Source organism: Podarcis vaucheri, assembly GCF_965113315.1.
Source record: "Podarcis vaucheri genome assembly, chromosome: 13".
NCBI lineage: Eukaryota > Metazoa > Chordata > Lepidosauria > Squamata > Lacertidae > Podarcis > Podarcis vaucheri.
This window is the reverse complement of record NC_138751.1, coordinates 6500492-6527991: the sequence shown is the minus strand read 5'-3', so window position 1 is coordinate 6527991 and position 27500 is coordinate 6500492. Positions and strand designations below refer to the sequence as shown.

General features: G+C 49.2%; 2 protein-coding genes across 2 annotated transcripts in view; one reads left to right on the top strand and one right to left on the bottom strand.

The window, feature by feature from the left end:
- The window catches only part of REC8 (REC8 meiotic recombination protein), a 28555-nt gene extending 24126 nt beyond the window's left edge, over positions 1-4429 (top strand). Inside the window, exons 15-19 of the mRNA XM_082197690.1 lie at positions 435-483; positions 937-997; positions 1608-1718; positions 2468-2574; positions 4150-4429. Coding sequence (XP_082053816.1) covers positions 435-483; positions 937-997; positions 1608-1718; positions 2468-2574; positions 4150-4241 — 420 coding nt within the window. The 3' untranslated portion in view covers positions 4242-4429. The remainder of the gene's footprint in view (positions 1-434; positions 484-936; positions 998-1607; positions 1719-2467; positions 2575-4149) is intronic.
- A 1119-nt stretch (positions 4430-5548) lies between these two features.
- IPO4 (importin 4) overlaps positions 5549-27500 on the bottom strand; it is a 59930-nt gene continuing 37978 nt past the window's right edge. Inside the window, exons 20-31 of the mRNA XM_082197532.1 lie at positions 26999-27117; positions 25438-25515; positions 23270-23327; positions 20764-20869; positions 17714-17907; positions 16500-16556; positions 15283-15408; positions 13632-13840; positions 10891-11023; positions 8485-8589; positions 7654-7723; positions 5549-7181 (exon numbers count right to left, since the gene is read on the bottom strand). Coding sequence (XP_082053658.1) covers positions 7051-7181; positions 7654-7723; positions 8485-8589; positions 10891-11023; positions 13632-13840; positions 15283-15408; positions 16500-16556; positions 17714-17907; positions 20764-20869; positions 23270-23327; positions 25438-25515; positions 26999-27117 — 1386 coding nt within the window. The 3' untranslated portion in view covers positions 5549-7050. The remainder of the gene's footprint in view (positions 7182-7653; positions 7724-8484; positions 8590-10890; positions 11024-13631; positions 13841-15282; positions 15409-16499; positions 16557-17713; positions 17908-20763; positions 20870-23269; positions 23328-25437; positions 25516-26998; positions 27118-27500) is intronic.

The window sequence follows — 27500 nt, the reverse complement described above, 5'->3', positions numbered from 1 at the left end:
CGACTCTGGGGTTGCTCATCTCGCTTTATTGGCCGAGGGAGCCGGCGTACAGCTTCTGGGTCATGTGGCCAGCAGGACTAAGCCGCTTCTGGCGAACCAGAGCAGCGCACGGAAACGCCGTTTGCCTTTCCACTGGAGCTGTACCTATTTATCTACTTGTACTTTGACGTGCTTTTGAATTGCTAGCTTGACAGGAGCAGGGACCGAGCAACGGGAGCTCCACCCCGTCGCGGGGATTCGAACCGCCGACCTTCTGATTGGCAAGTCCTAGGCTCTGTGGTTTAACCCACAGCGCCACCCGTGTCCCTGTTTTAAATAGTGCAGGAGACCAAACCTTGACTCTTAATGACTCCAAATATTTGTTTGCAGAAGGAAATATATTGGGGAAACCTCTGCCTCCCAGGAGCTCAGCCCCAATTTTCCCTCTTTTGCAGGAGCTTCGAGCAGCTGAGGAGCCAAGCATCCCACCTGTCGGCTCGTCAGGTGAGCAGGCGAGCAAAGACAGGTGCTTCCGCTCCCCTCCAGCTTTGAAGGCAGAGGCAAAACGGCGAGAAAAATAACCACGGGGTTGTAGAGTTGGAAGGGGCACAAGGGTCATCTAGCCCAACCCTCTGCGACGCAGGGCTCCGACGGTGTCGAACCGGACAGGACAGCCACGTGCCCCAGTGCAGGGTGCGAATTCCCCTCTCCCCAGTCATCAGACGGATCACTTGTACAGAGGCGGAGTGGATCGCCTGCCAGATCCCGTCAGCTTTTCTAAGCTTCTGGGCAGAGCGGTCTGAATAAACCTGCTTTCAGCAGGCACCAAAAAGGCTGCAACAGCAATTTCAATATGCAGGGAGTTCCAAGGGTGCCGCCACACTCAAAGGCTGGCTCCTTGCAAACGCGGAACAGTTTGCGTGGCTGCCGGTTACCTCTTTCCATTTCCTCTTGCAGAGATCTCCCTCGAGACGACCGAAGAAGAATCTCGGCCGAGTTTTGTGGTAGCAGAGGAGAGGTGAGAGGCCCAGTTGTCCAATAAAAAAAAAGTTTTTGATTGAGTTTCCACTGGAATGAGGCTGCATTCTAATGTTTTAATGGTGTGTGTGTGTTTTTTTTACAATAATATTTATTATTTTCCATACATAAACATAACAAAAAAGAAAAGGTTGACAATAATAAAGGAAAAAGAATGAAACAGAAAAAAGTGAAAAAGAAAAAAGAATATAAAACATACAACAAATCATCACTTGACTAACAATTAATTAATTAAGATCCATCTTCATAAGCATATTATTTGGCTTCCTCAAATCTCTTCCATCTGAATTTCTTAGTAATTATATATAGCAGTTTCCAATATCATTATTTCATAAACCATTTAATGCTGTATTTTAATCTTGTTTTTAAGCTGTATTTCAATCAATTGTTTTATATTTGGTGTTAGCTGCCCTGAGCCCGGTCTTGGCTGGGGAGGGTGGGGTATAAATAAAAAATATTATTATTATTATTATTATTATTATTATTATTATTATTATTATTATTCGCTTTCCTTCCCTGGGCAAATCTCTGCCTCTGTGGGGAAGGGGCGACCCTCTTCTCTTCCACTGCCCCCTTTCCTCTTCCCACAGGGTCCTCCTGGAACCAGAGGAAGCGGCGCTGCCCATAGTTCCTGAGCTCCCGGAAATAAGTTTTGAGCTGCCCTTGGATAAGAACATGATCACAGTGGACTACGTGCGAAGGTGAGGCCTCGGAGGCTGTTTCTTTCCTCTTTCCTAAGCAAAAAAAAAAAGGTAAAGGGACCCCTGACCATTAAGTCCAGTCGCGGACGACTCTGGGTTGCGGCGCTCATCTCGCTTTATTATTCCAGGACATGTGGCCAGCATGACTAAGCCACTTCTGGCGAACCAGAGCAGCGCACAGAAACACCATTTACCTTCCTGCTGGAGTGGTACCTATTTATCTACTTGCACTTTGATGTGCTTTCAAACTGCTAGGTTGGCAGGAGCGGGGACCGAGCGACAGGAGCTCACCCCGTCACGGGGATTTGAACCGCCAATAGGTTGCTGTTATTTTCTCTTTGACACTGGAGGATTAGGGTTGACCGGTGAAAAGGCGGGAATGCCTGTGTGTGATATGTCTGTGAGTAAATGGTTTGGCAATGTACAGGTCCCATTTCCCTGGTAGCAGAAGGGACGCCCAATAGAAGAAGAAGAAGAAGAGTTTGGATTTGATATCCCGCTTTATCACTACCCGAAGGAGTCTCAAAGCGGCTAACATTCTCCTTTCCCTTCCTCCCTCACAACAAACACTCTGTGGGGTGAGTGGGGCTGAGAGACTTCAGAGAAGTGTGACTGGCCCAAGGTCACCCAGCAGCTGCAGGTGGACGAGCGGAGACGCGAACCCGGTTCCCCAGATTACGAATCTACCGCGCTTAACCACTACACCACACTGGCTCTCTAGTCATGCTTCCTCTTTCCTATTCTTGCAGGTTGATCACTGCCAAACTAGAACAGGCCGGAGTCACAGAATTTGACCAGCTCTTGCCCCGGGCGGCTTCACGGGGTGTTGCCAGCCGGTTTTTCTTCACATGTTTGGGTAGGTAATGGGAATTCAATGTGTGTGTACAAGAGATGTGGCTGTCCTTTTTAATCACAACTTTTTCTGGAGCGGGGAGGGCCAAGCAAAACACCAAAATGGGAGTTGGGGTGGGGTGGAAGGCCAGTTTCTCAGATGAAGAGTTTCTGTATATTTTGCTGTGTATCTCGGCTTTCCCTGCACCATAACATTTAAAGCCAGAATCATGCCACTTTAAAGCGTCACGGCTTATCCCAGAGAATCCTGTTCAGGGCACAGAGATTTATTAAAAGATTCCTATTCCCCTCAGAGAGCTGCGCTTCCCAAAGTTCCCTGGGGAAAATAAAGGATTGACGGTTAAAACCACTACGGGTGGCAAACAGGTCGCCTAACAACTCTCATCCAATGCTGGACTTGCAAGTTTCTGCAAGAGGGTCGAGAGCAGTCGCTTCCTTTGACAGAAGCACTTTCTCTACTCCCAGCCCCCAACCTTATATATTTTCAAACTGGTGTGACGGTCCTGCCCTGGCAGGCATTTGGGTCTTAACTGGGGTGGGGGGTAGAGTCATGTCATATTGAGCCTTTGTTGGGTGTTCATCTTTTAGCTGAGCGAGGTAGCATTCGCCCCCTTCTTATTGTATTAAAGGTAAAGGTAAAGGTACCCCTGCCCGTACGGGCCAGTCTTGCCAGACTCTAGGGTTGTGCGCCCATCTCACTCAAGAGGCCGTGGGCCAGCGCTGTCCGAAGACACTTCCGGGTCACGTGGCCAGCATGACATCACTGCTCTGGCGCACCAGAGCCGCACACGGAAACGCCGTTTACCTTCCCGCTGGTAAGCGGTCCCTATTTATCTACTTGCACCCGGAGGTGCTTTCGAACTGCTAGGTTGGCAGGCGCTGGGACCGAACGACGGGAGCGCACCCCGCCGCAGGGATTTGAACCGCCGACCTTTCGATCGGCAAGCCCTAGGCGCTGAGGCTTTTACCCACAGCGCCACCTTGTATTACTTCCAAGTAAATACAGCGGTACCTCTGGTTGCGAATGGGATCCGTTCCGGAGGCCCGTTCGCAACCTGAAAAGAACACAACCCGCATCTGCGCGGGTCGCAATTCGCCACTTCTGCGCATGCGTGCGACATCTTTTTGTGCGTCTGCGCATGCACGAGCAGCGAAACCCAGAAGTAACCCTTTCGGGTACTTCCGGGTCGCCGTGGGACGCAACCTGAAAATGCGCAACCTGAAGCAAATGTAACATGAGGTATGGCTGTAATGTTCTTTTTGTATCTTCAATTGCCTTGGGAAATCTCGTGCTTAAGCGATGGAACGGAGGCGTAAATAAATTGATTCAGCAATAAATATGAACGAACGGCTGGAGGCAGCAGTGATTTTGCATACGTTTCTGGAAACGCAGGAGGGGAAGGGAGTATGCGTTTTTGTGCACAAATCTTGCTTGTGCCCAGATCCTGCCACTGTTACGCCGGGTTCAATGGGCCATTGGACCTGATCCAGCAAGGCTCCTTTTACGTTCGTACGCAATAAAGAATAATGAGTTACCGCTCGACACCCACTTCTTTTCTTTTCCTCCGCTCCTCCCCAGTGCTGGCTGCAGCCCAGTTCGTACACCTGGAGCAAGCAGAGCCGTACGGACGGATTGCCATTACACCTGGAGCGCGTTTCCACCAAGGCTAATGAGACCCTGTTGTTCCTGCTACGGATCTGGCCCTGTGGAGGGTGCTGTTGGTGTCCTAACCTCTAGAAGTTGGAGAACTGCTTCCTTTGTCAAACAGTTGTACAGTTTTTTTAACCCCCCGGTTGCCAAAACCCTTGTTTTCCAATTGAATAAATCCATTGTGTTTTGGTTGGGTTTTCTTAACAAACAGCATTTAACGTGAAAATCATTATTTAAGTAAGCGGTAAGAGCGAAAGTGTCACGCTCTGGTCTCGGGTTCATCCCAGCATCTCCAGGTAAGGGGCGGAATTAACCCCTCTTGCACTCGGGTCCTGAATGTGGGTTTCTCACTGGGGCAGCTAAGTTGGCCACTCTGTGAACAGGATGGACTAGCCAGACTGATCTAGCAGGCTCCTGAAGGCTTTATGGGGCTGTGGAATAGTTGGCGCAGGCATACAGTGGTGCCTCGCAAGACGAAATTAATTCGTTCCGCAAGTTTTTTCTTCTTGCGAGTTTTTCGTCTTGCGAAGCACCGTTTCCCATAGGAATGCATTGAAAATCAATTAATGTGTTCCTATGGAAACCGCTTGCCAGGCTGGCGGTGCGGAGAAGGGCTTTTCTCCCCACCGCAAGCCTTCAGGACAGGTAGGGGAACAGAGGGGAAGGGGCGCAGCGCTTCTCCTCTGTTCCCGGGGCTTGCGGTGGGAGGAGGGTTTTTCCTCCCCACCGCCAACATCCAGAACAGCATTCTGAATGTTGGCGGTGGGAAGGAAAACCCTCCTCCCACCGCAAGTCTTCAGGACAGCCATCCGAAGGCTGGCGTGGGGAGAAGGTCTCTCCGCCCCACTGCCAGCCTTCGGAGGAGCCTTCCGAAGCCTGGCGGCGGGAGGAGGTCTCTCTGCCCCACCGCCAGCCTTCGGAGGAGCCTTCTGAAGCCTGGCGACGGGAGAAGGTCTCTCCGCCCCACCGCCAGCCTTCGGAGGAGGTCCGAGGACAGTGGGGAAGACGCGCTGCGCTTCCCCGCTGTCCCGGAGATTTGCCTATGGGCTTTCGTCTTGCGAAGGAAGCCCATAGGGAAATTTGTTTTGCGAAGCGCCTCCAAAACGGAAAACCCTTTCGTCTAGCGGGTTTTCCGTCTTGCGAGGCGTTCGTCTTGCGGGGCACCACTGTATTGACAGGATGGGGCAGGTTGCTTCTTGCTTGGAAAACTTTCTTCAGGGTGGGGGGGGGAATATAGTATTTGAAGCAAGGGGTTTTGGTCTGAGCTTGGAGACCCCGTTCTTACGATCCCCTTAATAAGCATACCCTCTCTGCAAGGAAAACACACTTGTTAGTTTCAACGTGTTTTTTTATTATAACATAACACAATATAATCTCTTTGTTCCAGAAAAATACCAAAACCCAGGTGGCTATATAATCTTAAATACAAACTAGATGGGGAAACAGCTGGTTCGATGGGTGCAGGAGCCCGGGTGAAAACCTACAGCAGCCTTGCGAAAATAAATTATCACAAAATCCTCTCAGAGACTGTTTGGGGGGAAACACGAACTTTGGCAAACAAAATTCATTTGGAATAAGCCCCCCGCAAAGAACGGGAGGGAGGCGGCACTTAAAAGCGCTGAGAACCGCTCCCAACAGGGGAAGGGAGGTGGGACGAATTTGGCTCAAAAGACAGCCGCCTCCCTCGACAACCGTTGGAAAGAGATGAGAAACTCTGTGGGAGGAGGAAGAAAAAAATCGGAAGGGGCTGCGTCTTCGCTTCCATTAATGGCAGGACTCGCATCAGCATATATCTGAGGAAAACTTAATACTGCTGAACTTTCAAATGCGACCCGACCTGAAATCTTTGGCTTGGAGATCGAACAGAAAGTGGGTCTCTCAATGACTAAAACTCCCTCCCCGCACTGCCCTTGTTTTTGCCTAGATTTCACAGAAAGATAAAATACACATTTCCTGGTGGTGGGAGGTTATAGCAACCGCAACAGGGACAGGCCAAACTCAAGCTCACATTCCCTCTTCCTGTAATGGTCGAGGAATGAGGTTTTTTGGTAGTTTACATGCTTATGACATGCCGCACTGCTGGCGTTCTTGAGTGCTGCTGAAAGCAGTTCTCAGCCCTCGAAGGTCCATCTCAAGGAAGAAGGGGAAATTATAAGGACTAGCGCCCCCAACTGCACCAATATCCTCTCTCCTTTCCTCCTTGCTGACCTACTAAAAGGGGCTCCAGTAAAACACAGCCACCCACCCCAATCCTGCTGGGCTCGTGTCTTGGCGCAAAACTGGCTACGACAGTTGCCCCTTGGCAAATGAAGGGTGCTGGTTGAGGGCGTCGTAACTGGGCAGCAAAAAAAAGGCAAAAATTTGGCGGCAGGGACTTTGAGGCCCCCAACAGATGGCTCGAGGAACCGCTGCAGGCCGGTCCCTGAAGGTGTTAGGCAGAGCGGCTCCCTTGGGGAAAGGCCTAGGAAGAAAAGAGGCTGGTGGGAGTTGGGGTGCTACATACTTCATGCCGCTGCTGATGCTGTGTGAAAAAAGGCTGACTGCCTGCCCCCCAAGACCCCCCCCCTCAGCACCAAGGGACGCGTGTGGCAAAAAACGAACAGCCGTCACAGGTAGGTGGCACGACGGTGAGGCGAGAGAAGCCTGACGAGAAACGGGGAATTGAAACCGCAGGGAGCGTCGCCTGGCATCAACGGGCGGAGGGCAGGTCGGCCGCAAAAACTTGGAAGGGTTAGTCCATACAGAGCCAAGAAGGGTGGGAGGTGGGGGGGGGGTCGCCTCAAGCAAAGTCCCCTTCCGCTTTCACAAAGTTGGGAGCGCAGCCCCTCCTCAAACAGAGCTGACCGCCGCGTTGACCAAGGTAGCGGCTTCCGAAGGCAGCGAGCGCACCACCGCCTGGAACTCGGACGGGCATCGGGCGGAGAGATTGCGCAGCAGGGAGACCAGGGAGTTGTGGCCTTCTGAGCAACGAGAACACACACACAGAGGAAGAGAGCCGTTAAGCTGGCTGAGATGCAGCAGTGATGTCTCAGACGCTGGGCAATACCTCGCTCAAACTTTCCGTTTCCCCCTAGCCGCCAGCCGGATGTTCATGGGGCAGCAGGGGCTGTGGGGCCTAGTGACCATTACAATCCCTGACGCACCCAGGTCCTAGGTCCGGTGCTCTAGCCACTACACCACGTTGCTGTTATCAGGAATAGTTATTGTTATGAGTTGAATTATCGTCAGGCGCCCTGGGCGGGTGTGAATACCACCCAGTGACCCCGAGAGCACCACATGCCACGTGGCACTGATCGCACAACTAAGTCACGTTCTTCTGAACACCAACACCCTCTCCCAAAGTGGTTGGGCAGTAAAAATGGGCGGGGGGGGGGAGAAGCTGGTGGACAGCTGCCCAACCAAGAAGGCCCGCTGACCACCCAGAGCGCATACCTGAGGGGATGTTCTCCTTGGCCAGGATGCTGCCACTGACTCGCACAAGTTCGCCAATCTGCTGCAGGACCTGAAAGAGAACAAGGCCTTCTCAGGGCCGCGGCAAATCCCCTTTCGTGTGTGGGGAACAAAACACGGAACATGTGGGGATGTTGTGGATAGTAAGGTAAAGGGGCCCCTGATCATTAGGTCCGGTCGTGGCAGACTCTGGGGTTGCGGCGCTCATCTCGCTTTATTGGCCAAGGGAGTACAGTTTCTGGGTCATGTGGCCAGCAGGATTAAGCCGCTTCTGGCGAACCAGAGCAGCGCACGGAAACACCGTTTACCTTCCCACCGGAGCAGTACCTATTTATCTACTTGCACTCTGACGTGCTTTCGAACTGCTAGGTTGGCAGGAGCAGGAACCGAGCAACAGGAGCTCACCCTGTCGCGGGGATTCAAACCGCTGACCTTCTGATTGGCAAGTCCTAGGCTCTGTGGTTTAACCCACAGCGCCACCCGCGCCCCTTTTTAAAAGAAATAGCATCTCTCAACTCCCCTCTTGTTACAGGGAAGCTTTGCTCGATCCGAATGAGCAGAAAATGGATGTCCGCCTGAGCGGGGGAAGACTTGCCGCCAACTCTGGTAGCGGGCAAGGAAATGGGTACATGCAGTATGAACCGGGAGGGTGCCTTTTGCAGCCCTGCTCCCAGTCGCTCTTGGGTCTGTCACCCTGACTGCAACACCAGAGACAAAGTTCTGCCAAGATGGAGTTGTTGTTGTTTTTTTGGGGGGGGGAATCTTTCAGGTCAAAGCGATGGGCTGCGAGGGAGGTAGGTTGGGGGAGCTTACCTGCTGGGGATCGTGCTCATATATAAAGTTGATGCAACAGAAAACCGTTTTGTATTCCTCCAAGTCGTCCTTCAGGGGGAGATTGTGGACCAGGACGGGGAAAATCTGTGGAAAGGGTGGGAAGAAACAAGGCGGGAGGGAAAGATGCTTGATGAAGGATCGTCACAAAGTCCTTAATTGTAGGCCTTGCTGCTCCAGAACATCTGCAGGGCCCTGGCTGGCAAAGCCTGTCCTATAGACTCTCAGCCAGAGTTGAAGAGCTGGGTATTTTACTCCGCTTTTGAAGCAGCACTGAAGTAAAAAGCGTGTCAACTTTTGCACCCATCCCTGGGTGCCGTGAGGTGGTTATACGGCCACAGATTTGACCGTAGCCGCCTGACCCAAAGGGATTCTTCTGCGCAGAGAGAGAAGCAGCCCAGGGGTCGGAGCAAGGGTCCTCGATTCTGGTCGAAACATTGGAGGATGGATGGCGGCTAGGAGATTGAGGTGGAATCCTGACAAGACAGAAGTACTGTTTTGGGGGGACAGGGGGCGGGTGGGTGTGGAGGATTCCCTGGTCCTGAATGGGGTAACTGTGCCCCTGAAGGACCAGGTGCGCAGCCTGGGAGTCATTTTGGACTCACAGCTGTCCATGGAGGCTCAGGTCAATTCTGTGTTCAGGGCAGCTGTCTACCAACTCCACCTGGTACGCAGGCTGAGACCCTATCTGCCCGCGGACTGTCTCGCCAGAGTGGTGCATGCTCTGGTTATCTCCCGCTTGGACTACTGCAATGCGCTCTACGTGGGGCTACCTTTGAAGGTGACCTGGAAACTACAACTAATCCAGAACGCGGCAGCCAGGCTGGTGACTGGGAGTGGCCACCGAGACCATATAACACTGGTCTTGAAAGACCTACATTGGCTCCCAGTACGTTTCCAAGCACAATTCAAAGTGTTGGTGTTGACTTTTAAAGCCCTAAACAGCCTCGGCCCAGTATACCCGAAGGAGCGTCTCCACCCCCATCGTTCTGCCCGGGCTGAGGTCCAGCTCTGAGGGCCTTCTGGTGGTTCCCTCGCTGCGAGAAGCCAAGTTACAGGGAACCAGGCAGAGGGCCTTCTTGGTAGTGGCACCCGCCCTCTGGAATGCCCTCCCACCAGCTGTCAAAGAGAACAACAACTACCAGACTTTTAAAAGACATCTGAAGGCAGCCCTGTTTAGGGGAGCTTTTAATGTTTGATGTATTACAGTATTTTAATATATTTTGGGAAGCCGCCCAGAGTGGCTGGGGAAGCCCAGCCAGATGGGCGGGGTATAAATAATAAATTATTCTTATTGTTGTTGTTGCACTCCTTCGTTAATCGGGGTTGGGGGAAATGGTGACCACCCCCCTTCCACACCGCTTGGCCAAGGGGACCGGACTCCCCACATCACCCGGAAGCACAGGGTGTGGGCAAGTCTGCCCCTCTCCTTCCCCCTCCCCATACTCTGCTGGGGCTGTTAAAAAGAACATGTTAAGATAATCTACTATTCAGAGAGGAAGGTAGCTAATGAACAAAACCCAGTGGTAAAGGAAGTGCTTTGCAGAGCAAAGGTTGCATGTTTCTTCTCCAGCTGAAAACAACTGTAAAGGGTCAGGGCTGTTCCTGAGACCTTGGAAAGCTCCTGGGAATTCAAGTCAACAGCACTTTCCTCTCCCCTCCCCATTCCTTTTTCCTTTCATGTTGTGCACAGTAAATTGCAACGCCCGTGGACAGGGTTTGAATCTCTGTGCAGCACGTAGAAAATGTTAAGCACTTAACATAAATGCTAAGGATAATAAAATATTATTTTATTAAATAATAGTGATGATGATGACGACCGGAAATCAATCAACAGCCTGGGTTTCAGGATCAGGCAATTCTATAGGCTTAATGCATAGGTTAGTTTGGATTTTTCTTATCAGAAATAAAAACCTCTTTTTTTTAATTAATAAAAGTTGATTTCCAAAACCCAATGGATAAGCAGAACAGCAAGTAGGTATTGCAGATCAACCAAGCCAGAATTAAAAAAGAAGTGGTGGCAAAGATTAACTGTTTCCAAAAGCATATACAGTGGTACCTCAGGTTACAGACACTTCAGGTTACAGACTCCGCTAACCCAGAAATACTGCTTCAGGTTAAGAACTTTGCTTCAGGATGAGAACAGAAATCGTGCTCCGGCGGCAGAAGCGGCAGCAGGAGGCCCCATTAGCTAAAGTGGTGCTTCAGGTTAAGAACAGTTTCAGGTTAAGAACAGACCTCCGGAACGAATTAAGTACTTAACCCGAGGTACCACTGTACGTGCTGAAGCTAGGTGCCTCCAATATTAAGGAGGTGGCAGAAGATTCCCGATCCGCACCTGCGCTATGGGGCCTTGCATACTAACCAGGATTCGCACTCGGCTCTCACCTGTCCGATGGGGACCCCTCCAGGATTGGCCATCACCATCCTTGCGACGGCCCCGCATACATTGTCGGCCACCCGGTTGTTACGCTCCTGAGAGATTATGTTGGACAAAAGCCCCAGGACCTTGGGATAGTGTCTGTAGCAGAGCAAGCGGGGGGTTAAGGAGAAAAAGGAAGAGTCGGGAGGGCGAGGGCCTGACGTGCTGCCAGGAACTGGAGAGAGAGCGAGAAAGGCCAAAGGATTTTGCTGGATTCCCACCACCAGCACCGTTGAGTTATTATACACTGCTTAACTGCCAAAATGGCTTCCAATAAGCTTTAAATACAGTGGTGCCCCGCAAGACGAATGCCTCGCAAGACGGAAAACTCGCTAGACGAAAGAGTTTTCCGTTTTGGAGGTGTTTCGCAAAACGAATTTCCTATGGGCTTGCTTTGCAAGACGAAAATGTCTTGCGAGTTCCTGCTGGGTTTTTTTCCTCCCCCCCCTTTTTCTAAGCCACTAATCAGCTGATCCAGTCAGCAGATAAGCTGCTAAAAGCCGCTAAAAGCACTAATCCGCTAATCCATCAATGGGCTTGCTTCGTAAAATGAAAAAACCACTAGACGAAGAGAATCACAGAACGGATTATTTTCGTCTTGCGAGGCACCACTGTATATATAATCAATTCCTATACAAACGAAAACAAAACACAAGAAAACAATCTCACCGGAACATTGAAACGGTCGCAATCAAGTTGTACAATAAAACAATAGTCAGGAGAAGGCTTGTCTAAACAGGTGGGTCTCATCGGGGAGAGACCAGGGCACAGCTCTGGGGCCGTCCGTGGAAAAGCTGGTCATGGATTCGACAGAATTGGCATTATATTATTACGACCGGTGCCACATAATCCCCATTCCACATTTGTAAGAACTCGGTTGTTTGGTGTGGCAACGTCTGCACTTTGGAACTCCTTGCCGATTGAGATCAAGCTGGCGTTTTCGCTGCTTGACGTTTTCGGCACCCTCTAAAAACATTCCTGTTTAAGACATGCCCACCCAGACGCTTTAAAACGTTGAGGCAAATTTAATCTGTTTCAGCATCTCAGCTTTTGCATGTTTCAAAGTAGGGTTCTGAATCTGCCTCAGTTTTGCCATTTTATATTTTGTAGGCCGCTTTGAGGGTGGTTTTTAAATATATATACACACACCACCCTCAAAGCGGCCTACACTTATTTATATTTACAGTGGTGCCTCGCAAGACGAAAATAATCCGTTCTGTGATTCTCTTCGTCTAGCGGTTTTTTCGTCTTGCGAAGCAAGCCCATTGACGGATTAGCGGATTAGCGCTATTAGCGGCTTATCGGATCAGCTGATAAGCGGCTTAGAAAAAGAGGGGGAAAGGGAAAAAAACCAGCAGGAACTCGCAAGACATTTTCGTCTTGTGAAGCAAGCCCATAGGAAATTCGTTTTGCGAAGCACCTCCAAAACGGAAAACTCTTTCGTCTAGCGAGTTTTCCGTCTTGCGAGGCATTCGTCTTGCGGGGCATCACTGTATATTTATACATTTACACTCTGCTGGATTATATATACATATATACACACACACACAATCTAGCAGTGTATAAATTCTATGAAATAAATGAATTAAGTGACTAAGTGATAACCCTATCCCTTTGGTGTTTTCACTTTGTATTTTCATGCTGTGATTTTCAGATGAAGAGCAATATACTAAATGAATGAATAAACCACAGGGATCTCAGCAGGCTGCTTTTCATTTTGATTATGCATACACAGTTGATACATAATTTGTTTTTAATAGCTTAGTATTTAAGCAACGCATTGCCTTTCCTGTAGTCCCTGAGGGGGGCCTTTCACAACAACATGCTGGGAGATTAGATAGATCAGGCTTCCTCAAACTCAGCCCTCCAAATGTTTTGAGACTACAATTCCCATCATCCCTGACCACTGGTCCTGTTAGCTAGGGATGATGGGAGTTGTAGTCCCAAAACATCTGGAGGGCCGAGGTTGAGGAAGCCTGAGATGATAGATAGATAGATAGATAGATAGATAGATAGATAGATAGATAGACAGACAGATAGATGACAGATAGATATAGGCTGCTTTTCATTTTGATTAAGTGTACACAAATGGTATATAATTTGTTTTTAATAGCTTAGTATTTAAGCAACGCATTGCCTTTCTCACAGTCCCTGAGGGGGGCCTTTTACAACAACATGCTGGGAGATATAGATGATATATAGATATATGTGGCTGTTGGTGCCCCTTTTTTCGCCAGTACCTTGAGAAATCCGCTCTGATTCTGCCTTCAAGGTACAGGTGAAACTCGAAAAATTGGAGTATCATGGAAAGTTCATTTATTTCAGTAATTAAACTTAAAAGGTGAAACTAATATATGAGATAGACTCACGACATGCAGAGTGAGATATATCAAGCCTTTCTTTGCTATAATTGTGATGATTATGGCGTACAGCTGGTGAAAACCCCCAATTATATCATGTATTAGTTTCACCTTTTAAGTTGAATTCCTGAAACAAATGAGCTTTTCCACGATATTCTAATTTTTCGAGTTTCACCTGTGACATGATTCCAGATTCTGGCTCACTTCGGCCCAGGCTCCTATAAACGGCTTTTCTTCGTTTCTGTGGGGAATTGACGGAAGCTTCCGGAACGCGTGCGGACTCTTCCTCGGCGGGCCACCCCGGGAACCCGATCCCGGCCCCCTCCACCTCACGGAGCAAAGGATACTCGTGCATGGCTTCCCCGCCGTGCTCCGCCAGCACGCCCAGCCCGAAGACGGCGTTGCTGCGCACCTCCCGGTTGGCGTCACGCGCCGCCCCCATCAGCAGCGGCAGGAGGCGCGGCACGAAGGCGCTCGAGGCGCGGCCCAGGCCCTGCACCGCCTCCGCCATGGTGCCCACCGCGAAGGACCTGTCTGTGGAGGAACAACTGGGCTTCTGCGGGGAGGAGGAAGGGGGCAGGAGGAAGCGGAAACGCAAAGATGAGGGAGAAATCCACAGGAAGGAAAAAGACCCCCTCCCCGCTCCACCGGAAAGCGTTCCAAGGGGGCAAGCAGGGGGGGCAGATATGGCGGCACGGAAATACCGTCTATTTTGCACCATAACCCTCACTTTTTTCCTCCTAGAAAGTAAGGGGAAATGTCTGTGCGTGTTATGGAGCGAATGCCTACGGGTGGCGGGGGGGATCTGCTGCAGTCGTGAGCAGAGGATCCATGGTTCCCCTTCCTTCCCTCCTCCGTGGCTCGCTTTGAAACAGCAAAGCGGGAGAAGAGCCGCTGAGTGGGGAGGAGAGAGGGACAGAGAGCCTGCTTCTTTAAAGGAGCAAAACGGGAGAAGAGAGGAGCCTTCTCCCCTTATACCCCTCTTCTTCATTATTAGCAGCATCCTTCTCCACACACCCCACACGTGTTCCTTGTCCCTTGAGTGCTTTTCCTTCCTTCCCCAATTAAAACGTGGTTACAAAGCACGGGTCCACATGGATCCTCAGGATTTTTGCACTGGGTCACCCCAAATTCACCATCAGATCACATAGCATGTCCATGGCTACATCTTGCACCAAAAAAATCACGCACCCACTGTTGCCTGGGTCCGCAGTGGTGCAAAAACGTGGTTACAAAGCATGGATCCACATGGATCCTCAGGATTTTTGCACTGGGCTACTCCAAACTCACCGTCAGATCGCATGTCTGTGGCCACAGCATGAACCACAAAAATCATATATCCACTGTTTAGAGTATTTTTTTCTTGTTTTCCTCCTCTAAAAACTACGTGCGTGTTATGGTCTGGTGCATGTTATAGAGGGAAAAATACGGTACTTTAGCAAAGTAAAAAAACCACCCCTGTGAGGTAGGGTGAGGCCCATGGCTGTCAAGGTTTCCCTTTTTTTAAAGGGAAATTCCCTTATTCCAAATAGGATTCCTATTTGACAGCTATGGTTAGGGCCAGCCTTTCTCAGCCTGTGGGTGCCCAGATATTGAACTACAACTCCCATCACCCCTAGCTAGCAAGGCCAGAGCTCAGGGGTGATGATCCACAGGTTGAGAACTGCTGGGTTAGGTCTAGACCAGGCATAGGCAACCTTCGGCCCCTCCAGATGTTTTGGCCTACAACTCCCATGATCCCTAGCTAACAGGACCAGTGGTCAGGGATGATGGGAATTGTAGTCCAAAATATCTGAAAGGCTGAAAATTGCCTATGCCTGGCCTAGACACAGCAACAGACCCAAGGCCCAAATTTTAAAATTTTCACTTTAAAGCTGAATAGCATGGCACAAATGCCCTTAAGTAGATAAATAAGGGCTGAGGTGTCCCGGGACCCGGGCTAAAGTAAATGGGAAGCCACAGGAAGTCTCGGAGAGGGAAGGGGCAGGCGTCACTCACCATCTTATTGAGGAGCAGTGGCAGGAAGCCGGCAAAATACGGAGCGAAGGCTTCTCCGCCAGCCGCTTCGGCCAGAGCCGGGATCACCTCACCGGCGTACTCTATCAGCATGGAGTCATACTCCGCCTGGTTTTGGGAGGCAGAGGGAGAAAGGAGAGACACAGGGCAGGAAGAGGAGGAAGGAGAGTTTTAGAAGGCGGGCTGCAACTCAGAGAGAGGGAGTCTGCAATGCCTGTCAAAGGTCTTGAGTTCAAATCCTGCGGGCATCTGCAGGCAGGGCTGGGAGAGAAAGAGACGCCCGTCTGAAAACCTGGAGAGCCACTGCTGCCGTTCAGGTAGACAATGCTAAGCTAGGAGGACCAATGATTTGTCCCTGTGCTACTGTTTACATCAGCGGCTTCCTCTGAACCATGAGGACTGCAATCTTAAAGACTACAAGGCCCACAGCTCAGTGGCAAGGCATCTACCTTGTGTTCTTGTAGAGAAGAAAAAAAGAGAGAAAAAGAATTGAGCCGAGGTTCTACGTCTTCCTCGCTTGCAGGCTGAGGAGTGGGTATGTTTTTCAAGGAGGAACGGATTGCTTTCAGACGAAGATTGGACAAGGATAATGATACAGTGGTCCCGTGGTTCTCAAACGCCTTGGTACTCAAACAACTTGGAACCCAAACACTGCAAACCCGGAAGTGTTCAGGTTTGCAAACTTTTTTGGGAAGCCGAGCGGGCTCCAAAACTTCCGTTTTGAGTGTTACGCTGAGGTCTGTCTGTTTTTGCTATTTCTTTTGCCTTTTTCTTTCTGCGGCTCTTTTGTTTTTTTGTGTGTGACTGTGTGGAACCCAGTTCAGCTACTGACGGATTGACTGTGTGCCTGCAGTACATTGTTTATTGCTTTCCTTTTATGGGTCAACGGTTTCGTTAGATAGTAAAATTCATGTTAAATTGCTGTTTTAGGGGTCGCTTTTAAAAGTCTGGAACGGATTAATCCGTTTGGAGTACTTTCTATGGGAATGTGCACTCTTGGTTTTGGAACGCTTTGGTTTCGGAACGGACTTCTGGAATGGATTAAGTTTGAGAACCAATGTACCACTGTACTTGGAATGCATTTATTGAAACCATAAAGGCTAGTGAGGGAAATATATATCAGGCTGCCGCGTCTGTTCTCGGAAGCCTACAAATTACAAGGGGTTCTGGGGTCTGAGGCTGCTGATTGCTGGACTTACCACCTCATCACAATCTTCATCCTCGTCTTCATCCAAGCTGGGGTCCTGGCAGACTGTCTGCAAAGGGAACACAAGGAAGAGAGCGTTTTTGAATAGGATTGCGTCATATACTGGCCTAAATGCAGCCTAGGACCCTTGTACCTACGGGACCGCCTCTCCTGGTATGCCCCGCGGAGGACCTTAAGGTCCACAAATGACAACACCTTGGAGGTTATGAGTCGCAAGGTGGTTATATTGGTCTCAACTAGGGCCAGGGCCTTTTCAGTACTGGCCCCGACTTGGTGGACCGCTCTGTCACAAGAGACCAGGGCCCTGCGGGACTTGACATCTTTCCGCAGGGCCTGCAAGACAGAGCTGTTCCACCTGGCCTTTGGTTTGGATTCAGTCTGACCCTTAGGTTTCCCTCCCCTTAGGGTTTTGATCTATGGGCTACTTTTAAAATGAGGCTGCATTTTAAATTGCATTTTAACCTGTATTTTAAATTGCCCCCCCCCCCCATATTTTTACTGTAATTTTACTGTTAGCCACCCTGAGGGAGGGCGGAGTATAAATAAATTTTTTATTATTATTATTATTATTATTATTATTATTATTATTATTATTATTATTATTATTATTATTATATACCCCTCCTCCCCAAAAAAGCCCCACTTCCACCACTTTTGTGTATGTCCCACTGCTTCCCAAAAATGCACTGCACTAGTTTGAATTTTTATATAAAGTGGTACCTTGGGTTAAGAACTTGGTTCGTTCCGGAGGTCTGTTCTTAACCTGAAACTGTTCTTAACCTGAAGCACCACTTTAGCTAATGGGGCCTCCTGCTGCACGATTTCTGTTCTCATCCTGAAGTAAAGTTCTTAACCCGAGGTACTATTTTTGAGTTAGCGGAGTCTGTAACCTGAAGCGCCTGTAACCTGAAGCGCCTGTAACCCGAGGTACCACTGTACTCATATAAAGCTTTTTGGGGGGTGTAATCTCACCCTGACGCCCCCCACCCCCCCCTGAAGCCAAATCTGGCAGGAGCTGCCAGATTCACAGTCCGGTCAGCGGAAGTCACGAGGGCGAGCTTGAGTGGTGGAAAACACTGGCCCCCAAGAGGGGGGAAAAAGGGGGAGAGCCCTGTAGAAATCTCTGCCCCAGCCTTCGCCAACCTGGAGAACTCACAGGTATTTTGAAGAACAGCTCCCCTCCCGCCTCCCCACCTGAAGACTCACTTTTTTCTCCAGGACTTCCCGGATGACCTGGCACAGATCCGTCAGCTGCCCGGGTGCACGGAGCGCCTCTTGCCGGCAGGTCTTCAGCACCCTTGCTAGGCTCTCCAAAATCTCCATCACCACCTGCCGCTCCTTGTCTTCCCGGATCCCTTTGATGTAAGCGGGCAGAACGGTGCACAGCAGCTGGAGGCGAGCTGCGGAAGAAGGAAGAAGAAGAAGAAGAAGAAGAAGAAGAAGAAGAAGAAGAAGAGGAGGAGGAGTTTGGATTTGATATCCCGCTTTATCACTACCCTAAAGGTAAAGGGACCCCTGACCATTAGGTCCAGTCGTGGCCGACTCTGGGGTTGCGGCGCTCATCCCGCTTTATTGGCCGAGGGAGCTGGCATACAGCTTCCGGGTCATGTGGCCAGCAGGACTAAGCCGCTTCTGGCGAACCAGAGCAGCACATGGAAACGCCGTTTACCTTCCCGCCGGAGCGGTACCTATTTATCTACTTGCACTTTGACGTGCTTTCGAACTGCTAGGTTGGCAGGAGCAGGGACCGAGCAACGGGAGCTCACCCAGTCGCGGGGATTCGAACCGCCAACCTTCTGATTGGCAAATCCTAGGCTTTGTGGTTTAACCCACAGCGCCACCCGCGTCCCATCACTACCCTAAGGAGTCTCAAAGCGGCTAACAATCTCCTTTCCCTTCCTCCACGGAGTGTTTGTTGTGGGGGAGGAAGGGAAAGGAGATTGTTAGCCGCTTTGAGACTCCTAAGGGTAGTGATGAGACTTCAGAGAAGTGTGACTAGCCCAAGGTCACCCAGCAGCTGCATGTGGAGGAGCAGGGAATCAAACCTGGTTCACCAGATTACGAGTCCACCGCTCTGAACCACTACACCACATGGACTCACAAGGACTAAGAGGGGCTGGATCCAGCGTCCTGGCCCCACCAGATGCCCCGCCTGGAAGGAGGGCATGAACGCAGCTGTGTTTTTAAAAGCAGACGGTCGGTGGAGCAGAAGGCACCACATTCGATTCCCCCCACGGCAACTTCAGGTAGAAAGATTCCCTGCTTGAAATCCTGGCAGTTGGTACAGACAACATGGTCTGACTTCATAGACGACAGCTTCCTATGTTACTGTTTACGCCAGCCCCTTTCTCCAGATCCAAGAAGACTAGAATCTTGTTTTACTCTTAGCTCAATGGCAGGGCCTGGGTTCAGTCCCTGATGGCACTTTCACGTACGGCAGGGAAAGATGCCGGGCCGAATATCTTGTTATAATAAAATTTGGGGGTTGGCTTTTACAGCCCAGCTCCCCAGCAAGGGACTCCCAAGCCCATTATGGGTCAGAGGAGAATGGATGGAAGCAGGATCCAGAAAAAAGCAAGGCGGGTCTTAATTTCCCTGTTGCCATGGAGTTCCCTCCCCGCTTGCAAGGAGGAGAGGACCCAGAACAAAGGTGTGCAAAGACTTCAGAAATTGCCCAGCCCAAAGACCACCAAAAAGCACCGTACAACCGTCACAGAAAGAGGCAGAAATTTGAGTCACGTGTGGCTTGTCTCCTGTCTGCCAAGATACCTGATAATATTTGCCAGTTGCCTTATCTTGGCCAGTCTGGGCCATTCTTTTAGGATGGCAATTACTTTGGTTCATGAATCCATTTCATGGATCAACCTCATTCATAGATAAAAACTGCTCTTTTGACTCGCACTGAAGGATAGTTGCTGGACAGTGGCCCATTCACTTCAGTAAACTGCACTGTTTACGGGATTTATAAGCGAAAAGAAAGGTTTTTCCAAGACACTTCCTTCTACTGCAGAGAAAATCAAGAGAACCAAAGTGGCTTCGGGATTGCTCTGTGAGCTCAAATCAAGTGACCCCCCCCCCGAAGATTTTCTACCACATTTTTCGCTCTATAAGACGCACCAGACCACAAGACGCACCTAGTTTTTGGAGGAGGAAAACAAGAAAAAACATATTCTGAATCTCAGAAGCCAGAACAACAAGAGGGATCGCTGCGCAGTGAAAGCAGCAATCCCTCTTGCTGTTCTGGCTTCTGTGATAGCTGTACAGCCTGCATTCAATCCATAAAACACACACACACATTTCCCCTTACTTTTTAGGAGGGAAAAAGTGAGTCTTATAGAGCAAAAAATACGGTAATTTTTGAAGGGTGAAAGGTTGGTTTTCTGGAGAGTGTGTGCTCCTATGTGTGTGCACCTTGAAATTTGTTACAGTGGTACCTCGGGTTACATACGCTTCAGGTTACAGACTCCGCTAACCCGAAATAGTGTTTCAGGTTAAGAACTTTGCTTCAGGATAAGAACAGAAATCGGGCTCTTGCGGCGCGGTGGCAGCGGGAGGCCCCATTAGCTAACGTGGTGCTTCAGGTTAAGAACAGTTTCAGGTTAAGAACGGACCTCCGGAACAAATTAAGTACCGTATTTTTCGCTCTATAACACGCAGCAGACCATAACACGCACGTAGTTTTTAGAGTAGGAAAACAAGAAAAAAAATATTCTAAACGAAATATTGGATATATGGTTTTTGTGGTTCATGCTGTGGCCACAGACATGTGATCTGACAGTGAGTTTGGAGTAGCCCAATGCAAAAATCCTGAGGATCCATGTGGATCCATGCTTTGTAACCATGGAGGAGGGAAGGAAGGGGAACCATGGATCCTCTGCTCACGACTGCAGCAAATCCCCCCCCCCCGCCACCTGCAGGCATTCGCTCCATAACACGCACAGACATTTCCCCTTACTTTCTAGGAGGAAAAAAGTGAGTGTTATGGTGCAAAAAATACGGTACTTAACCTGAGGTACCACTGTATAACAGATCAACAGTCTAGCTGTGCACATGGCAACTTCCTGTGCTGCTGCAAACCTTCCAAGCTATATATTGTCCGTCTGAGCCTTCTGCAGTTTGTGTCCCATCCCTAATTTGCAGGCTCCTCTGCTCCTTTTGCTAAGGTAGGTTCTTCCTGTGTCAAAGTCGTGCTTCAAGGTCATTCTTGGACCAACACAGTTAAAAAACAAACACACCACCCCTGAGGTCACACTCACCGGCGCTGTGAGGTTCGGACGGATCCCGCTCGCAAACCCGGTGTAAGGAGATGCAGAAATGTCCCAGGGTGTTGAAAGCAGATTTCCGGACGTTGATGTTGGGATGCTGGGAAGAGGAGGAGGAGTCAGGTCTTTTGCTGTGGCCCTTACATCTGCTTTGCTACCACTAACAAAGAAAACGTCCTGCACAGCTGAGGACCAGGCTACCCGAGAGACAGCATCCATCCCTTACAGACCCTCTGCAGGAGACTTTCTCCTTAAAGCCCCCCCAAATAGAATCATAGAATCATAGAATCCTAGAGTTGGAAGAGACCACAAGGGCCATCGAGTCCAACCCCCTGCCAAGCAGGAAACACCATCAGAGCACTCCTGACATATGGTTGTCAAGCCTCTGCTTAAAGACCTCCAAAGGAGGAGACTCCACCACACTCCTTGGCAGCAAATCCCACTGTCAAACAGCTCTTACTGTCAGGAAGTTCTTCCTAAGGTTTAGGTGGAATCTTCTTTCTTGTAGTTTGGATCCATTGCTCCGTGTCCGCTTCTCTGGAGCAGCAGAAAACAACCTTTCTCCCTCCTCTATGTGACATCATTTTATATATTTGAACATGGCTATCATATCACCCCTTAACCTCCTCTTCTCCAGGCTAAACATGCCCAGCTCCCTTAGCCGTTCCTCATAAGGCATCGTTTCCAGGCCTTTGACCATTTTGGTTGCCCTCCTCTGGACATGTTCCAGTTTGTCAGTGTCCTTCTTGAACTGTGGTGCCCAGAACTGGACACAGTACTCCAGGTGAGGTCTGACCAGAGCAGAATACAGTGGCACTATTACTTCAGAAGCCCGTGCCATGGTTAACACAGAGCAGGGCCTACAGGGTGGCAGCCCCGTTCTGCACAATACCATCCCTACTGAGATACGACAGGTGCCCCCTAGCGACACTGTCCGGAAGCAACTGTGCGCATTTTTGTTTCAAGCTGGATTAAAATGTTATCCACCTTTGGTGCCCTCGTTCTGTATTGCGTTTGTACCACTCTTAAGCTGTGGAGCTTTTTGAGGTACGGTTTATCAACCCCGTTTCAGCCGTAAATCATCCTGTGATGAGTGCAGAGGGTCATACATCCGTGAAGAATTATAACCACACACTTGCACTTATTCCAGGTCCCTAAATTTAGGGCTGCCATACGTCTGAACATATCCAGGATTCGTCTGCCGGAAATAGCGTCCAAGCAGAAGTTTTCGAAATCAGTTCAAACGTCTTGGAAAATCTGACAGTCGGAAGATGATTTTTTTGGCGAATTTCCTAAAAAACTTTTTTTGTGATTTCGCAACAACTTTGGCCAAAACAAAAAAAAGAGCTCTTCTCTGCCACACCCCAGATAGCCTTTGACTGAGGGTTCCTCCCTTCCAGCTTCTCATGGCCCCCTGCTTCTCATAACATATTCTCATTTATATATACCGTATTTTTCGCTCTATTGGACGCACTGGACCATAGGACGCACCGGAGCATAGGAGGGGGAGAACAGGGGGATTTTTATTTTTTCTTGTTCTCCCCCTCTAAGTCAAGGTGCGTTCTGTGCGTTCACCCGAAGCCTCCGGAGCCCAGTGGGAGTTCCCGCTGGGCTCTGGAGGCTTTGGGTTCTTTTCGACCTGCTCTTTGGGGCTGGCGGGAGGGGGGGCAGAGCGCTGCTTTCCCCCACCGCCAGCCTCCAAACCAGGTCGGGTTTGGAGGCTGCTATCCGCAAGCCTTGGGAGCCCGGCGGGAACTCCCGCCGAGCTCCCAAGGCTTGCGGATATCTGCCCGAAGCCCGGGGTGTGCTGCTCATCACGCCCCAGGCTTCAGGATGCAGGCTGCTATCCCGCCGGGCTCCCAAGGCTCGCGGATAGCTTGCTGAAGCCTGCATTCACTCCATAGGACGCACACACATTTCCCCTCCATTTTTGGAGGGGGAAAAGTGCGTCCTATAGAGCGAAAAATACGGTATACGAATGAAGTGTCATGCCCAGATCAAGGGAAGTCATAGTCTCACTCTATTCTGCCTTGGCCAGACCACACCTGGAATCCTGTGTCCAGTTCTGGGCGCCACAATTTAAGGAGGATATTGACAAGCTGGAATAATGTGCAGAGGAGGGCAACCAAGATGATCAAAGGCCTGGAAACCAAGCCTGATGAGGAACGGTTGAGGCAGCTGGGTAAGAGGAGGCTGAGGAGATATGATCGCCACATGGAAGCTGCAGCCAGCTTGTTTTCTCCCGCTCCAAATGATGGATTCAAGTTGCCGGAAAGGAATTCCGACTCAACATCAGAAAGAACCTCCTGACAGTAAGAGCTGTTTATCAGCTGCCTAATTCAGTATAACGGAGCTTCTGTAAGGGACTGCTGCCCTACTGGTGTCCAGAAAACATCTCTCCCCTCTTTCCAGGTCCAAGCCTCTCCTTCCCCCCGCCAAAGTTTGCCCCCTGCCCACTTCCCCCAAACATACTCCCCCCCCCCTCTGGCCCACCCATTACCTCCAAGAGCACAAAGACTTCCTGGAAGCATTTCTCCAAGAAAGGCAGGAAGACCACACTGAGATGGAGACAAAAAGAGTTAAGTTAAGTTTTGTTGGCAGGGACATCCCAAATGCCTTTGGGGAAGTATTTTTATATGCAACAGCTGCAGCTCGGACTTTGGTGGCAAAGGGGTGGAAGGAAGACGTCCCGACAATAATGGACCGCCATAACAAGCTACAAGAATTTGCTGAAATGGCACAGTTGACAAATAGCCTGAGAGGCAATTCAAAACAAAAGTCTATAGAAAAGTGGGATAGATATATACGTTCAAAAATACAGTAAAGGTTTGCTATCTATGCTAGCATTCGATTGGCGCTGGAGAGAGACTGAGTTGAGAAATAAGACCAATGGTACATATTGATACAGGAATGTATTAGATAAAATGTAGAGAAATATACAATACAGTGGTGCCTCGCAAGACGAAATTAATTCATTCCGTGAGTTTTTTCGTCTAGCGAATTTTTCGTCTTGCGAAGCATGGTGTCGGGAAAGTTTTGGAAAAGCTTCAAAAATCACCAAAGTCTTCAAAAACCTCAAAAAAGGCTACCACACCGCGTTCTATGAGTTGCTCCTCGAAGTCAAGTCGCAACTGTATTAACGGTGTTAAGAAAAAGGAAACAAACTTGCAAGACGTTTTCGTCTTGCGAAGCAAGCCCATAGGGAAATTCGTCTTGCGAAGCAGCTCGAAAAACGCAAAACCCTTTCGTCTAGCGAGTTTTTCGTCTTGCGAGGCATTCGTCTTGCGGGGCACCACTGTAATAAGAGTACATTTGTTTGTAAGAAAGGAATATACAATGGGATGGACAGGAAATCCAAAGCGTTGGTACATATATGATTTTGGAATCGTTTTTTGTCCTTGTTTCTTTTCTTTAGGTATATAAACTTTGTATACATGCTGAAAATTAGAATAAGCCTTGCGATGTAATATGATAATGTTTACCGATGTGACATAAGAACATTAATAAATAAATAAAACTCAAAAAAGGGGGGACACAGATGGAGACAAAAAGAAAGCGGGGGGAAAGGTTAGCGCGAGATCTAAGCTCTCGTCTCTACTTGGGGAGGGCTCTGGGGTGGGGAATATCTGCCTCACCGGACGATGCCGCTGGACTGCGACTCCCATCAGCCCCAGTCACAAGGGTCAAAGGGCAGGGGGGGTGGAGCCAGGTAGACACATGGCCTTCCCTGCACTGAAGGAACTGCGCTCATGTGAGGATACGAGGATACTTGACGGAGCACCCTTCCCTGTCAAGACCCCTCTAATCCTACTGTCGTCACATAAGCAAAACCAGATTTTTTGGGGACGCCTGAGGACACCAACTGGGATCTGCTCCAAACATCTGAACACACTTCTGTTTGTCAACACAAGCCAGTTTCAGATTGCCCTGCTGTGTGTTTTCCTCTTCATATTTTGTTGGGCTGGATATAATAATAATAATAATAATAATAATAATAATAATAATAATAATAATACAGTGGTACCTTGGGTTACATACGCTTCAGGTTACATATGCTTCAGGTTACAGTCTCCGCTAACCCAGAAATAGTACCTCGGGTTAAGAACTTTGCTTCAGGATGAGAACAGAAATCGTGCTCCGGCGGCACAGCAGCAGGAGACCCCATTAGCTAAAGTGGTGCTTCAGGTTAAGAACAGTTTCAGGTTAAGTACAGACCTCCGGAACGAATTAAGTACTTAACCCGAGGTACCACTGTAATAATAATAATAATAAATTTATTATTTATACCCTGCCCATCTGGCTGAGTTTCCCCAGCCCCTCTGGGTGGCTTCCAATCGAGTGTTAAAAACAATACAGAATTAAATATTGAAAACTTCCTAAACACTACACTTCCCTATAAAATCTTAAAATCTCCATATAAATTCTTTTTAAGGTGGAAGGGTGGGTGTCCCTGCTGCTCCCCCTCCTCCCACCGACTGCCCCTAAGGGGCGCTTCAGGTTTTTAAAGGGCGGAAGCTTCTCTTCCTGTCGCCATTTCCTGAGAAGGGTCTGTGTACCCCAAGGTCTGTTGCCGATGGGTCAGTCACACTGGTGGTCTCCAAACCACTGCAGCACAAAATGAGTCTCTCTCTCTCCCTCTCTATCTATCTCTCACACGCACGGTCATACCTGGCTCCGGTGGCAATCTCTCCCAGAGCCACACAGGCGTCGTCCTTTTCATCCATGAAGGCGCTTTCCACGTTCAACCTGCAAGAGAACCGGAAGCGGAGGGGGGGGGGGAGAGAAGAGGAAATTTGGGATTTATTTTTTAAAATAATATATTATTAGGTTTTAACAATAAAAGATTTTTTTTAAAACAATAGGAAAGACAAAAAAGATACAAAGTTATAAAATACAAAAATACAGACATTAAACACAAAAAAAGAAAAGGAAAAAAAAAAAACACATATGAAAAAGACAAAAATTCCCGAAGAGGAAATTTGGGATTAGCCTCCTCACAAACAACAAACTCAGATATTCAAGTCCCAAGACAGAATCTCACGCCTAGAGCATTCTCCAAGGCCTAAATTATACTTAATTACAGTGGCACCTCGGGTTACAGATGCTTCAGGTTACAGACTCCGCTAAGCCAGAAAAAGTACCTCGGGTTAAGAACTTTGCTTCAGGATGAGAACAGAAATTGTGTGGTGGCGGCAGCGGAAGGCCCCATTAGCTAAAGTGGTTAAAACAGTTTCAGGTTAAAAACGGACCTCCGGAACAAATTTAGTTCTTAACCTGAGGTACCACTGTACTTACACCCTGCCCTCAGTCTCGCAAGACATCCTGGTGGTGGGCAGCAATGTAAAAACCTCTCAAAGAAATGCAAAACAATAGCTAAAATGAACTGGCTGCTCAAGAAGAAATGTCAGCTGCGTAGGCCTGTTGGCGTAAAAACGTTCTGAAGAGACGCCTGGGAGTCAAAAGCAAGGGGAGCCTGCCAAATCTCTGCTGAAAGAGCTCTCCACAGCATGGGAGTAGAGACACTAAATGCTTGACTTTTGGTTGAGGAGAACTAACAGTGCTCCTCCGGATGATTTCAGCAATCCAGCTGGGATATAAGGGGATCAGGTGGCTTTTAAGGAGCCTGGGGCCCATTCTGAAGGGGATCAACCTGAATTTGAGGCGCCCCATTTTATAGATTGTTTTTTGGGGGGCTCACATGTTGGGTTGAGCCTCCATACAATAAAAGCTCCCGAATAAATAAAACCCACTGCATACGCAAAATCAGTGTCAGGAGAAAGGTTGCTACACAGTCTTGGGGAGAGCGAGACCAAGCAGACAAGCACCGCCGGCGACTTCAGAGATGGCCTCTCAAAGTTACGAATTTCTCAGCTTTTACGCCTAAATCCATCGCTCCAGGGCCATAAATCTCCCAAATCAAATTCCATCAGTCTTCAGAGAGCTAACATCTACATAAAGGGTTTTTCAAAAAAAAAAAAAAAAAAAAGCCACCAAAATGGCCTTTTAAAAAACTTCCACCTTTGCTTATTTAAAGAGTTAAGTTTCCAGTCCACATGGATGCCAAGGAAGGATTCTGAAACACGAAGGGCTCATCCTGCGGCCTGCTACAGGCTATGAAACCAGAGGGTTTTTGTTTTAATATGGCTTTGTGACTCTCACCTAGAACATCCCCTCCCAAAACAAGGGAGATGCCGGCCTTCCTAAAATCCCTCCCACAATGGTCACCTACCCCGAAAGCTCAGAGATGTCGTCTTCATCTTCGTCCAGGCTCTCCTCTCCTTCCACCTCCGCCTCGTCCTCTTCCTCATCGTCAAACAGGAGGAAGGAGTTTCCAGTTCCACCGTGAGACTGGGCAGAGCAGACGACAAATGCAGGAGAGGCGAGGAGGCGATTAGGAGACACAAGAGGTGTCATTTTAAGATGCGGGAGAATATGAACTCTCTTGCAATGCTCATCGTTCGACTCTGCAGCCACCCAGCAGCTCAGGAAGCCCAGAAAAGCTAGAAAACTAGGCAGCGGCAGGCGCCGCGATACTGAGTGTCACAAACCTCTCTGCTTACAGGTCATAGGACTGAGGTCTCAAAGTTTACAGCTTCTCTCTCTTGCACACAACACAGGTCATTTGTGCCCCTTGGGACCGGTGGGGTGGAAAGCAGGGAGACAAAGGGCAGGGGACGCAAGAAGGTAGACTGGTGGGGCAGGGGAATAAGCCAGGATCAGTGGGGAAGTGG